Source organism: Mesoplodon mirus, assembly GCF_964341445.2.
Source record: "Mesoplodon mirus genome assembly, chromosome: 4".
NCBI classification, from domain to species: Eukaryota; Metazoa; Chordata; class Mammalia; order Artiodactyla; family Ziphiidae; genus Mesoplodon; species Mesoplodon mirus.
This window is the reverse complement of record NC_138979.1, coordinates 154526029-154540451: the sequence shown is the minus strand read 5'-3', so window position 1 is coordinate 154540451 and position 14423 is coordinate 154526029. Positions and strand designations below refer to the sequence as shown.

The following is a 14423-nucleotide window of genomic DNA, read 5'->3' as shown; positions in this document are numbered from 1 at the left end:
ATCTGTCAACATTAAAGTACTTCCTTTGCAACTATAAATGTAACTACTAGAATAATAGATCTCGGGACTCAAAAAACTACTAAAATGAACTAACAGAACAAGACTTCAGAAATAATAGTGTGTACATAAGTGAGACAAAGAGGGACACTGCGATATGACACACCACCAGTTTTCTTCTACCTTGGAGGCTGCTTCTTAGACTCATCGTTGTCTAATCTGATCTTGAAATGTTGGCTGGATTCGGGACTTGGTCTTGAGCACACTTACATTCTTACTGTACATACCTTCTAGGCAATCTCTCACCCATTTGCACGGCTTTGACTACCATGTTCACACCGATGACTCCCCAATGCACGCTTCTAGTGCAGACCTCTCCTTCAAGCTCAAAGTCCACATATTTAACTGCCTACTTCGCATCTCTACTCAATGTTTCACAAGCACCAAAAATTCGACAGGAACTATCGAATTCATGACCTGCCTCCCTCAAACCTGATCCTCTTCCAATATTCCTCATCTCAGGAAATGGTACCACCCAATCTTTCAAAGCAAAATCAAGGAACCATCTCTGACACTTTCCTGTACCTCACCACCACCCACAGCCAAATCATCACCGAATCCTATTCATTCTACCTCCTAAGTATCTCTCACGATAACTGACATTATACCATCGGCATCAGTACCACACTAATAGTCCATGTCACAATCTGTCTGTAATACAGTCATAGATACCTAACTAGTCTTCACAAATATTTTCTTGTTCCTTTTCAATCACTTGTCTATGTTTAAAGACTGAGTTAAAAAAAATACGTATTAGATTACTCCCTTTGATGATGTGTCATTGCTTTCAGAATAAAGTCCAAAATCCTTAACATGGTCTGCAGGCCCCAGTGACCTGACCCCTGCTTGCTTCTCCAACTTCATCTCTTGCCACTCTCTTCCTTGCCACTACGTTCATTCACACTGGCCTGACTTTCTTACCATACAAGCACCATTCTCCTGCTCTTCTCAGGGGCTTTGCATTTCCCAGTCACAGTGCCTGCAAACTCTTCCCTGCTCCCTCCCTTCCCAACACTGTTGTCCATCTCTCTCCTATTCATCCTTCAGGTTTGAGCTGAAGTATCGCTTCCTTGAGGGAGCCCTTCCTAAAGACCCCTAAACTAAGTAACGTCCCTGTTATTCAGTTTCTAAGCTCTTTGTACTTTTCTTTGATAGGACTCATCATTACTACAATTAACTAATCATTTGTATAATTATTTGTTTACTGTCTGACTGTTCCCACTAGACTGTAAGCTACATGAGGGCAGGAACTTTATCAGTCATCTTCACTATAATATCCCCAGTGCCTGGCAGATCCATGGCTGGCACTCGAAAAATATTGGTTGAAGGAATAAATTATTGAATAAATAAATTAACAAAAAAAGCTTTGTGAGGGAATGAACTAAGGCTAAGCCAATATTTAAGACAGGATTCAAATCTAAAGAATTTTACAAGAGTAATGTACCACGAGGGGGAAAGATGGCTCTTTGAACTGGCATTTGGAATGGTAGTGACATTGCAGTTGAAAGTGGTGATGGAAGTGGAGACTAAAGGTGAATTTCCTACCCACAATCTCCTACTTAATTATCTAACTAGGAATATGCCATAGATATTGACCAAATAGAATGACAGATGTCAAACCAAAATGTTCTCTTGGTGATTTACAACCTTCAAAAGACTGACAAGTTAACTTGAACCTCATCACAGAATCATAAGATACTATTTTAACTCTCTAACTTCTTCCATAAAACAAAGTGAGCTGTTCAAAGATACCAGATCAATGACAAAGCTAAGACTACTTCCCATCTCTAACTCCAATTCTAATTCTCCTTCTGACTATTTTGCCTTTAATGTATTTTCCTTAGATAATGAGCTAAATCTGAACCAAAGAAAATACTCAATTTGTTCATTGTTTTCAAAGTTTCAAATGACACAAATATTCCTTCCTTCCTCCTCCACAGAGTTAGACCCTACTTTATTGTTTGGTGGTTACCAAATTTCATTCAGTATAAGGTAGTAAGGTAAGTAATATACAACCCACATAAACAAATACATTTGCAAAACACCGGACAGGCTTTTAGGCAACTCTTATTCTGGGAAAACAAGATATTTTCTACCATGCACTAAACCTACATTTTGAAAAGCTAAAGTCATGAGACAGAAAGTATGAAATAATAGTACAACTTGATGAGGGCTTATTACAAAACACTTTAACTCTTCTCAGGAGTGAGGATAAGTTTTCAAGTATTATTCATTCAATCAGTAGGAGAGTATAAGTCCAACAGGTGTGCTTTATGACGCACAGTAAGTAATGATGATAAAAGTTAGTATTACAGAGACAGGAGCATTCTAAAATTAACAGTATATTATACTTTAACCATGAGGTTCACAAATCCTACCCAAACAAACAAAAGAGAAAGATGACCTTTTGAAATATCAGTACCAGCTACAGAGAAAAAAAAAAAATCCTATTACCCTCTCATTCCCATAATTAGGAACTGTCTCCCATAAATTTCTTTTTTTTTTTTTTTTTTTTTTTCGGTACGCAGGCCTCTCACTGTTGTGGCCTCTCCCGTTGCGGAGCACAGACTCCGGACGCGCAGGCTCAGCAGCCATGGCTCACGGGCCCAGCGGCTCCGCGGCATGTGGGATCTTCCCGGACCGGGGCACAAACCCATGTCCCCTGCATCGGCAGGCGGACTCCCAACCACTGCGCCACCAGGGAAGCCCTCCCATAAATTTCTTATACATATTCTCATTAGAGGGCTAACTCTATGCTGTGAGGGTTGGTATTTTTGAGGTGTTCATCTCTATTTTTGCTTTTGCCTCATCGCCCCAAAGATTTTAAATGAGATACAGAATCGTTTCAAAATAAAAATAAAATCATAATTCTAAAATATATACATACCGTTTGCATCCGTGGGGCACAGGCCCTGCTGACCACACACAAAAGTTCGCGGACACCTTGATAACTAAGGCCAGTCATCTTCATAAGCTCCAGTGGGGAAAGACATAGAAAGTCCTAAAAAACATAAAGAAAATATTTTAAATATATATGTGCAACAAAGATACTGGAATTAAAAGAAAACTTTCAATTGACACTATCCATGTGTAAATAAAAGCAGAATTTATTGTAGATCAGGGACTTCGCTGGTGGTCCAGTGGTTAAGACTCCACGCTCCCAATGCAGGGGGCATGGGTTCAATCCCTGGTCAGGGAACTAGATCCCACATGCCACAACTAAGACCCAGCGCAGCCAAATAAATCCATAAGTATTTAAAAAAAAATTTATTGTAGATCAAAGATTTATATGTTTCTTATAGTATTTTCCCCCTAAATAGCCCTTAACTTAAAGATATGATGATATAATCTTATCCTCTAATTATCCACCTTGGCATACACCAGAGGACACACCAAGTAACAACACACAGCAGCAGAATCCAACTCAGGTGTATGTTGGCGCTGCCCTTGTGCCTGAAAGAGTTTGGGCACAAACAGATGGCCAGAAAGAGTCAGGCTGAGATGAGTTTCTTCAAATGACAATGAAAACACGATGACCCAAAACCTATGGGATGCAGCAAAAGAAGTTCTAAGAGGGAAGTTTATAGCAATACAGTCCTACCTGAAGAAACAAGAAAAATCTCAAATAAACAACCTAACCTTACACCTAAAGCATTAGAGAAAGAAGAAAAAAACCCCAAAGTTAGCAGAAGGAAAGAAGTCATAAAGATCAGATCAGAAATAAATGAAAAAGAAATAAAGGAAACAATAGCAAAGATCAATAAACTAAAAGCTGGTTCTTTGAGAAGATAAACAAAATTGATAAACCATTAGCCAGACTCATCAAGAAAAAAAAGGGAGAAGACTCAAATCAATAGAAATTAGAAATGAAAAAGGAGAAGTAACAACTGACACTGTAGAAATACAAAGGATCATGAGAGATTACTACAAGCAACTATATGCCCCAAAAATGGACAACCAGGAAGAAATGGAAAAATTCTTAGAAAAGCACAACCTTCTGAGACTGAACCAGGAAGAAACAGAAAATATAAACATACCAATCACAAGCACTGAAATTGAGACTGTGATTAAAAATCTTCCAACAAATAAAACCTCAGGACCAGACAGCTTCACAGGCGAATTCTATCAAACATTTAGAGAAGAGCTAACACCCATCCTTCTCAAACTCTTCCAAAATATAGCAGAGGGAAGAACACTCCCAAACTCATTCTATGAGGCCACCATCACCCTGATACCAAAACCAGACAAAGATGTCACAAAGAGAGAAAACTACAGGCCAATATCACTGATGAACATAGATGCAAAAATCCTCAACAAAATACTAGCAAACAGAATCCAACAGCACATTAAAAGGATCATACACCATGATCAAGTGGGGTTTATCCCAGGGGTGCCAGGATTCTTCAATATACGCAAATCAATCAATGTGATACACCATATTAACAAACTGAAGGAGAAAAACCATATGATCATCTCAATAGATGCAGAAAAAGCTTTCGACAAAATTCAACACCCATTTATGATAAAAACTCTCCAGAAAGTAGGCATAGAGGGAACTTACCTCAACATAATAAAGGCCATATATGACAAACCCATAGCCAACATTGTTCTCAATGGTGAAAAACTGAAACCGTTTCCACTAAGATCAGGAACAAGACAAGGTTGTCCACTCTCACCACTATTATTCAACATAGTTTTGGAAGTTTTAGCCACAGCAATCAGAGAAGAAAAAGAAATCAAAGGAATCCAGGGCTTCCCTGGTGGCGCAGTGGTTGAGAGTCCGCCTGCCGATGCAGGGAACACGGGTTCGTGCCCCGGTCCGGGAAGATCCCACATGCTGTGGAGCGGCTAGGCCTGTGAGCCATGGCCACTGAGCCTGCACGTCCAGAGCCTGTGCTCCACAACGGGAGAGGCCACAACAGTGAGAGGCCCGCATACCGCAAAAAAAAAAAAAAAAAAAAAAAAAAAGGAATCCAAATTGGAAAAGAAGTAAAGCTGTCACTGTTTGCAGACAACATGACACTATACATAGAGAATCCTAAAGATGCCACCAGAAAACTACAAGAGTTAATCAATGAATTCTGTAAAGTAGCAGGATACAAAGTTAATGCACAGAAATCTCTTGCATCCCTATACATTAATGATGAAAAATCTGAAAGAGAAATTAAGGAAACACTCCCATTTACCACTGCAACAAAAAGAATAAAATACCTAGGAATAAACCTACCTAAGAAGACAAAAGACCTGTATGCAGAAAACTATAAGACACTGATGAAAGAAATTAAAGATGATACAAACAGATGGAGAAATATACTATGTTCTTGGACTGGAAAAATCAACATTGTGAAAATGACTATATTACCTAAAGCAATCTACACACTCAATGCAATCCCTATCAAACTACCAATGGCATTTTTCACAGAACTAGAACAAAAAATTTCACAATTTGTATGGAAACACAAAAGACCCCGAATAGCCAAAGCAATCTTGAGAAAGAAAAACAGAGCTGAAGGAATCAGGCTGCTGGACTTCAGACTACACTACAAAGCTACAGTAATCACGACAGAATGGTACTGGCACAAAAACAGAAATATAGATCAATGGAACAGGATAGAAAGCCCAGAGATAAACACATGCAAATATGGTCACCTTATTTTTGGTAAAGGAGGCAAGAATATACAATGGAGAAAAGACAGCCTTTTCAATAAGTGGTGCTGGGAAAACTGGACAGCTACATGTAAAAGAATGAAATTAGAATACTCCCTAACACCATACACAAAAATAAACTCAAAATCGATTAAAGACCTAAATGTAAGACCAGACACTATAAAATTCTTAGAGCAAACATAGGCAGAACACTCTATGACATAAATCACAGCAAGATCCTTTTTGACCCACCTCCTAGAGTAATGGAAATAAAAACAAAAGTAAACAAATGGGACCTAATGAAACTTAAAAGCTTTTGCATAGCAAAGGAAACCATAAACAAGACGAAAAGACAACCCAGAATGGGAGAAAATATTTGCAAATGAAGCAACTGACAAAGGATTAATCTCCAAAATTTACAAGCAGCTCAATATCAAAAAAAAAACAACCCAATCCGGGCCTCCCTGGTGGCGCAGTGGTTGAGAGTCCGCCTGCCGATGCAGGGGATACGGGTTCGTGCCCCGGTCTGGGAGGATCCCATATGCCGCGGAGCGGCTGGGCCCGTGAGCCATGGCCGCTGGGCCTGCGCATCCGGGGCCTGTGCTCCGCAACGGGAGGGTCCACGGCAGTGAGAGGCCCGCATACCGCAAAAAGAAAAAAAAAAAAAAAAAAAAAAAAAAAAAAAACAACCCAATCCAAAAATGGGCAGAAGACCTAAATAGACATTTCTCCAAAGAAGATATACAGAATGCCAACAAACACATGAAAGAATGCTCAACATCACTAATCATTAGAGAAATGCAAATCAAAACTACAATGAGGTATCACCTCACACCAGTTAGAATGGGCATCATCAGAAAATCTACAAACAACAAATGCTGGAGAGGGTGTGGAAAAAAGGGAACCCTCTTGCACTGTTGGTGGGAATGTAAATTGATACAGCCACTATGGAGAACAGTATGGAGGTTCCTCAAAAAACTAAAAATAGAATTACCATATGACCCAGCAATCCCACTACTGGGCCTATACCCTAAGAAAACCATAATTCAAAAAGAATCATGTACCACAATGTTCACTGCAGCTCTATTTACAATAGCCAGGACATGGAAACAACCTAAGTGTCCATCAACAGATGAATGGATAAAGAAGATGTGGCACATATATACAATGGAATATTACTCAGCCATAAAAAGGAACGAAACTGGGTTATTTGTGTGAAGTGGATGGACCTAGAGTCTGTCATACAGAGTGAAGTAAGTCAGAGAGAAAAATATCATAAGCTAACACATATATATGGAATCTAAAAAAAGGTTCTGAAGAACCTAGGGGCAGGACAGGAATAAAGACGCAGACATAGAGATTGGACTTGAGGACACGGGAAGGGGGAAGGGTAAGCTGGGACGAAGTGAGAGAGTGACATGGACTTATATATACTATCAAATGTAAAATAGACAGCTATTGGGAGGCGGCTGCATGGCACAGGGAGATCAGTTCGGTGCTTTGTGACTGCCTGAAGGGGTGGAATGGGGAGGGTTGGAGGGAGACGCAAGGAGGGGTTAGATATGGGGATGTGTGTGTATGTATAGCTAATTCATTCTGTTGTAAGGCAGAAACTAGCACACCATTGTAAAGCAATTATACTCCAATAAAAATGTTAAAATAAATAAATACAAGGTTGTACTACTTAAAAAAAATGAGTTTCTTCCTAAGCTATGAAATCTTTCAGAGGGAGTATTTAATAATTGAAAGAGAATAAAAGCCACTATGGAAGGACTTCCCTAGAGTCTCAGTGGTTAAGAATCTGCCTGCCAATGCAGGGGACATGGGTTCGATCCCTGGTGTGGGGGAAGATCCCACATGCCGCGGAGCAACTAAGCCTGTGTGCCACAACTACTGAAGCCCGCGCGACCTAGAGCCCACGCGCCGCAACTACTGAAGCCCGCGTGCTCTAGGGCCCGCATGCCGCAACTACTGAGCCTGCATGCTGCAACTACTGAAGCCTGGGTGCCTAGAGCCCATGCTCCACAAGAGAAGCCACCACAATGAGAAGCCTGCACACCACAATGAAGAGTAGCCCCTGCTCGCCGCAACTAGAGAAAACCCATGCACAGCAACGAAGACCTAATGCAGCCAAACAAATAAATAAAACTACGGAATGAAATGTTATATTTCATACTTTTAAGAGTATTTCAAAGTATGAACATGAGGATTATAAAATGCATAACAGAGGAAGCACAGACATCATTAACACACAAAGCAATTTTTTAAAAATTGCAGCACGCTCTGAAAGTCTGTCTTATTAAGGATTAAATCCTAACAGAAAATCTTAAATCTTATTTAGCCTCCTAAGAGGGATTTGCTTTACTCTTTTGCTTAAATATACAACATCTGCTTTATATATTTCTCTCACTCCTCAACAGGAAAATAATCCTAACTACTAATTTTTCTTGCTTTCAAGAGAAATTACCCATTTTGAATACTGTCTCCTCATTTGAGTCATATTTCTCATGTAACTGCAAAATTTCTTTTGATGACAAAACTTCTCTAGAGTCCCAAATAAATGGCACAGGTGTACTTCACCTTCTGCTATGAGCATTCTCCCCACCCAACCCCACCCAAAATGCAAAAATCTTGCATTTGGATAAATGAAATCACATTTGGAAATACAGGCTAAGTGGTTTGTTATTTAAAATTAGCAAGCACCATATTTATCTTTTCTTATAAACCTAAATGTTCATATTTCAGGTGTAATTAAGAGTTATTTAGGTACACAAGATTAATCTGTGGGACGTCCCTGGCGGTCCAGTAGTTAGGACTTCGCCTTCCAATGCAGGGGGTGTGGGTTCGATCCCTGGTCAGGGAGCTAGGATCCCACATGCCTCATGGCCAAGAGGCCAAGACATAAAGCAGAAGCAATGTTGTAACAAATTCAATAAAGACTTTGGAAATGGTCCACATCAAAAGAAAAAATCTTAAAAAAAAGAAAAAAAAAGATTAATTTGTACTTAAAATTTCTCACTGAAAAATATTAAATAAATTTTACCTGACAGGTAACAATCTGATGTCTGTTCAGACGGTCACACAGCTCTTGTGATAAACCCACTCGTCTTAGTTTCTTGCTACCCATGCCTTCAGATGCAGCAAGATAAAGAAGAACCTTGAAAAAAAGCTGGAAAATAGCATAAGCAACAGTAGATGGGCTATCCAAAACACTCTACAAAATAAAAAATCCTTCAAGCGTCTCCATATACAAAATGAAACGTATGGTATTTAAAATATTACTGATAAAATAAAGGAAGGCAATAAAATCTTTCCAAATATTTTAAACAGGGGAGACAACCGTTTGTCAAATATGCACACACAGAAACAAGACAATATAAGAATGTGCAATTCACACAATTCTTTAAAACTTATTACACAAATATAATAACACCGTTTCACATTTATAGAGCATCTTAAGATTTTCAGTGCATTTATAAACTTTATTTGGATGTGTAATTAATACACATATTTCCAAACAGCACTCCCAGAAAGTCTTTACTTTCATTGCACTGTAACAATAATAAATTTATTGACCACCTACTGTATACCAGGCACTGTTCCAAAGCAAGCTTCTCAACAGCCCTATAAGGAGGATTGATCACTGATCTCATTTTTACATATGAGAAACTAAACCCTGGAAAGGTTAGCCATTCCACCGTTACCAGGAAAAGTAAATGGTAGATCCAGAATTCGAACCCAGGAAGTCTGACTCTTAGGCCTAACCTCTTAACCAGTAGACTGTACCACAAGTCTGTAATCATATTAAACTCTCCTTTCTCTATGACTCAGAACAAACCTTCTGAATCAAATGAGATTTTATTATTTCAGGTGTTATTTACAAACTGAAATTGTTTTTTTGTTATACTAACTGCTCACATCCCCACATGCAATTAAATTTCACTCTTCTGGCTGAACCCTGTGAGGCTAAATGAGCCTCATGATATATCTGTCTTCAGAGAGTTAGAATAGAATCACTCTGATTCCCTTAATAACTCATGCAAAGGAGAAGCTGTGTATCTCACTCAGATGGCAAAATATCCTCTGAATAGAGTAGAAATAGGAACTCTTCATTGTTCCAGGGGATAAAACAACATAATTATCAGAAAAAGAGTCACATTTTGGAAAAAATATATATACTGAGAATGTAGATATTTATTTCCAATACCATGGTCCAAATTTCTACTTAACATCAATATTCTCGGATCAGATTAACACTCTCTTCCTCTCTCTCGCTCTCTCTCCTTCTTTCTCTCTCTCACACACACACATCCTTCCCACAAACACAAAATACATCCCTCTCATTTCACTCAAAGGGAATTTGTCAGTATTGGTTTCTGTCTCTCAAAAAGAAAGTTTACCAAGTGACATCTGCTGTATCATTGCCCTAGGGTCTTCACAGATCAGGTAGCTCTGGGCAAGGACACAATTTAGACTGATAAATTCAATCAAAAAGGAGAACTGGGTCTTCCCTGGTGGCGCAGTGGTTGAGAGTCCGCCTGCCGATGCAGGGGACACGGGTTCGTGCCCCGGTCCAGGAAAATCCCACATGCCGCGAAGCGGCTGGGCCCGTGAGCCATGGCCGCTGGGCCTGCGCGTCCGGAGCCTGTGCTCTGCAATGGGAGAGGCCACAGCAGTGAGAGACCCGCGTACCGCAAAAAAAAAAAAAAGGAAAACTGTAAACACCAAACTACCTGGAATACTTTAACAATGACCAACTCTGCTATCTCTGCCTTAGTAGGACCACTCCTATCACTTGCCTAGACTATTGCATACAGCCTCTGGTCACTTCCTGCCTCGCAAAACAAACAAACAAACAAAAACATTCATTTGTTCTTTCCACAGTTGCTTCTTAAGCACACACTCTGCTGCGCTTCTGCGGCACAAGAATCATCTAAGTATATTTCCTCCCCTTTGGGAACTCACAGTAAAAGACGAAAAGAGATCTATACACAAATAATTAGTCATGCAGCAAGTATTGTCATTGGAATATAAATGTGCTGTGGAAGCAGAGAGGAATAAGCACCAAACTGACCTGCAAGTCACAATCCTGTCAGAGGTAGCCTCCTAAAAATTTGCTCCAATCCTGTCACTCTCATCCTTTAAAACCACCCATGGGACCATGAGACCACAGGATAAATTCCACACTTCTTATGATGGCCTATAGCCTCTTCATAAACTGGTTCCTCACTTCCCTCTCATTCATATATCAGATTGCAAGGCCCACATTCTGGCCTTTCTGGCAAAATCACTTGCCTCCCAGTATCTTAGCTTCATCTGAAAAACAAGCATCATTTAAATATCCACTTCATAGGAATGCAGTGAAGGTTAAAGGATGTGGATGGTGCCTGGCTCCGTAGTGCTCAAGGCTAGGGATTATGATCAGTTCATTCAGGAAAACAGCATTAGTTGCCTCACGTGAACTGCCTTCTGGCGGTAACGTTGGAAGGTTACACAAACGCCTCCCTGCCTCCCTGACTTTCCTCCACAAAGACTTCCCGCTACTTAGGCTCTTCCTCTCCGATGTTCTCATTACACTGTGTACACATTTGTTCGATAATCTTCTTAACGTATTGTTATGGCTTGCATGTTTGTTTTTTCCACCAGAAACCGTAAATCCCTGCTCTGCGTGTGTGTGCACGAGCATGTAACTGAGGGTGTGAGGGAAGATGTTCAATCCTGGAAACTGAATCCTCTCCTCATCAAGAAAAAAAAAATCCACGTTAGATGGTCAATGAAAACTGTGAATTAACAAATAATAGCTAATATTTCTTGAGCCCTTATTAGGTGCCACTGTTCCAAGAGCTTCAGATGTTTTACCCCATTTTACAGACTAATATTGAGGCATTGAGTTGAAAATCTTGAGCGAAGTCTAACAACTAGCACATGGTGGAGTAAGCATTCGAACCCAGGGATCTGACTCCATATTCCACGCTATTAAAATACCTCTTCTTCAACACCATCTGAAGTGGGTCAGACACTAAACTTCCCTTAATGACGGGCTCCCCTGCCTAGACCTCAAACTGCCCACAAGTGGGAAGACGGGTGGACATCAAGAGGCGAAAACATCACCCCAGAAACCCCTAACAGTAACTCTTCCCAACAAGGTGCAGCTTCCAAGCGTCCCCCACAAAGGAAAGCCAGACGCCTCAGATCTGCGGCGGGGCTCAAGTTAAGATCTTTATGGACCTAAGGGGGCGTGCCCTGCACCCAAGAGTGACTCTCCACTCCCCCGATATCAACAACACTGGCCCAGAAAGGGAGCAGGAAATAATGAGCGCACCCCAATTCCCCAAACCGCCCCCCACATGAAACTTTCCAGTACCGGGTCTGCAGCATCCAACTTTCAAAGTTTCCCCTACCCCTCACACAGTTCCCCGCCGAAAGGGACGCAAAGCAACAAACAAAGCACTGGTTGGGTCGTCACCCTGGCGAAATATCCAATAAAAGATAGGCACAGGCCCAAGTCGGCTCCGCTGCTTGCTGGGAATTGTAGTTCACATTCTGTAATAAGTCTACGAGTCCCAACTTCTCAATATAGTGATTATCAAAATCCGGTGGAGGAACATCAGCAAGGAGAATATGAGCCAGGAAAAAACTTGCTTGTAATTTTCTCTCTTCTTTCTTTCGTCACTTCATTTAAAACCTGATTAATGGACCAGAGAGACATGTTAGTTTTCTGGGAATAGATGAGAATCCACCAATCATCGAAGAGGTTTTGGAAGAGAGCTTTTGGTTTGTTTTGGTTTGCTTTTTTTCACCACATTTTGGTGGTGAAATAGTTTGGAAAATGCTGAATGAAATTGCTCAAACCGAAAACATGTAATGGGGAAACGTGAGAGTCTGTAGTTGAAGAACACCAAGGAAACCAAACAGAAGGTTCAGTATAAAAGCAGCTGTGATTAGCAAACTAGTAAACCGTTACTTTAAGACTCGGTTTCAGATTATTATATTTGAGAAAGGCTTTTGCTCATTCTTTGCTCCTATCTCCCCGTGCATACCTCTATCTTATAATTTAGCCCACTGCGTCCTAATTATTGACCTGCACCCCCTCACTAGACTGTGATCTCCTTGAGGATAAGGACCGTATCTTATTCAGCTTCTAAAGTAGGCCCTAGCACACAGTTCAATTAACGGGTGGAGGATCTGTCAAAACCGTGAGCGGTAGTCCTAAACCAGGTAGCTGATATCTCTTTCCTAGCTTCCTCTAATGCGGAGGTGCAGTCACGTGACCCAAACAAATATGGCGCTTTATTTGCATCTTTCCTCGATTGACCAATTAGAATAGCTGCTGTCAGTCGTCATCCTCTCCCTGCCTCAACCTTCTGAACGGGATTTGTCACCTGACTCAGCTCAAACATGGCTGCGCTGGAAGCTCTGCTGATTTGGGCGGCGGGAGCAGGTGAGTGTAAGGCGCCCCAGAGAAGGCGGGAGCGCTCTCCACGACCCCGGTAGAGAGCGTCCCTGAGCCCCAATCCCAACTGCCCTCCAGTTCTGACACAGATTCCTCTCCTGATCTTCAATCCTCTGCCTTAAAAGAGGGCTCAAACTAGGGAGGTTCCTGCTGAATTTCTCATCCGTAAAGAGGCGACCACCTGGGGATTTGGAGCCGGATTAAGCATAAAGTTCAGGAGGAAATACGGAAGTGGAGTTTCGGGTCTGCGCCGCGGGCTAATATGACGATTAATATTCGTTAAATATTGGATGCGCCTAGAGAGATGGGATTCACCCCTTGGGGAAAGGTAGAAGTTCCCAAAAGAGACAGTAACCTGTCAAATCAAATTTACAACGTTAATTAGAAAAGTAAGCCCCGCCTTTCCTAGTGCTGCTAGTACTGGCTAGTTTGTCTAAATATAGTTCCTTCCTTTTCTTCTGACTCGGGTGTGTGTTGTTTGTAGGAGGTACTCCACGAATGAGAAAATTGACAGTGTGTTTTGCGTAATTCATCTCTTTCTATCTCCCTGCACTCTGTGCTGGGAAAATGCATCATCCATTTGGAGAAGAGGAAACTGCTTCTCAGAAGCAGCTTTTTGGATTTTTCTGTGAATGCCTTCGGAGAGGAGAATGGGAGTTGGCACAGGCATGTGTACCTCAGCTACACGAGGCCCAAGGGGATATCCCAAAGAAGGTGGAAGATATACTTCAGGCGCTGGTCATGTGTCCCAGTCAGCTGAGGTAAGGGAACTCTGTCTTCCTGCCAGGCAGTCACAGGGCGGGAGACACAAGATTCTATACTTGAGCTCTGGTCCATGTGCCTCACTCATTCACCTCTGAAGAATTAACAAAGGTAGAGTGTATTTCACATGTTCTGAAAATTTACCTCTATAATACATGCCTATTTATTACTTTATCAGTTTGGCTTTGAATTATCATCTGGAGCGGTATTTAAGCCTGGAACCACCATTTTTTGTTTATTATCATTAAAGTAGATAGTGCAACTACGTTGAAAAGCATTTTCTTTACCCCCAAAAGAGCAAACCTGCTCCCTTCTTGCTTGTGAAATTGAAGATATTGTTGTAGCTTTAACAAAGGACCAGAAGTGAATTCACTTAAAGCTTTTTATTTTGAAATAATTAAGCATAGACTCACAAGAAGTGCAAAAACAATACAAAGAGTACACTTTCCCCAACTTCCTCCAATTGTGACATCTTATATAACTATAGTAAATATCAAAACCAAGA

General features: G+C 40.9%; 2 protein-coding genes across 8 annotated transcripts in view; one reads left to right on the top strand and one right to left on the bottom strand.

Annotated features, from left to right (window-relative positions):
• RAD51B (RAD51 paralog B) overlaps positions 1 to 12123 on the bottom strand; it is a 666036-nt gene extending 653913 nt beyond the window's left edge. For 5 of the 6 annotated variants that reach the window (XM_082617995.1, XM_082617991.1, XM_082617994.1 and 2 more), the window contains exons 1-3: positions 12068 to 12123; positions 8747 to 8872; positions 2945 to 3058 (exon numbers count right to left, since the gene is read on the bottom strand). In XM_082617995.1, coding sequence (XP_082474121.1) covers positions 2945 to 3058; positions 8747 to 8830 — 198 coding nt within the window. In that variant the 5' untranslated portion in view covers positions 8831 to 8872; positions 12068 to 12123. The remainder of the gene's footprint in view (positions 1 to 2944; positions 3059 to 8746; positions 8873 to 12067) is intronic. The other variant, XM_082617992.1, reaches the window with a different exon arrangement.
• Positions 12124 to 13073: 950 nt separating this feature from the next.
• The window catches only part of ZFYVE26 (zinc finger FYVE-type containing 26), a 64239-nt gene continuing 62889 nt past the window's right edge, over positions 13074 to 14423 (top strand). For both annotated transcript variants that reach the window (XM_082616771.1, XM_082616770.1), the window contains exons 1-2: positions 13074 to 13144; positions 13641 to 13917. In XM_082616771.1, the coding sequence (XP_082472897.1) occupies positions 13724 to 13917 (194 nt within the window). In that variant the 5' untranslated portion in view covers positions 13074 to 13144; positions 13641 to 13723. The remainder of the gene's footprint in view (positions 13145 to 13640; positions 13918 to 14423) is intronic.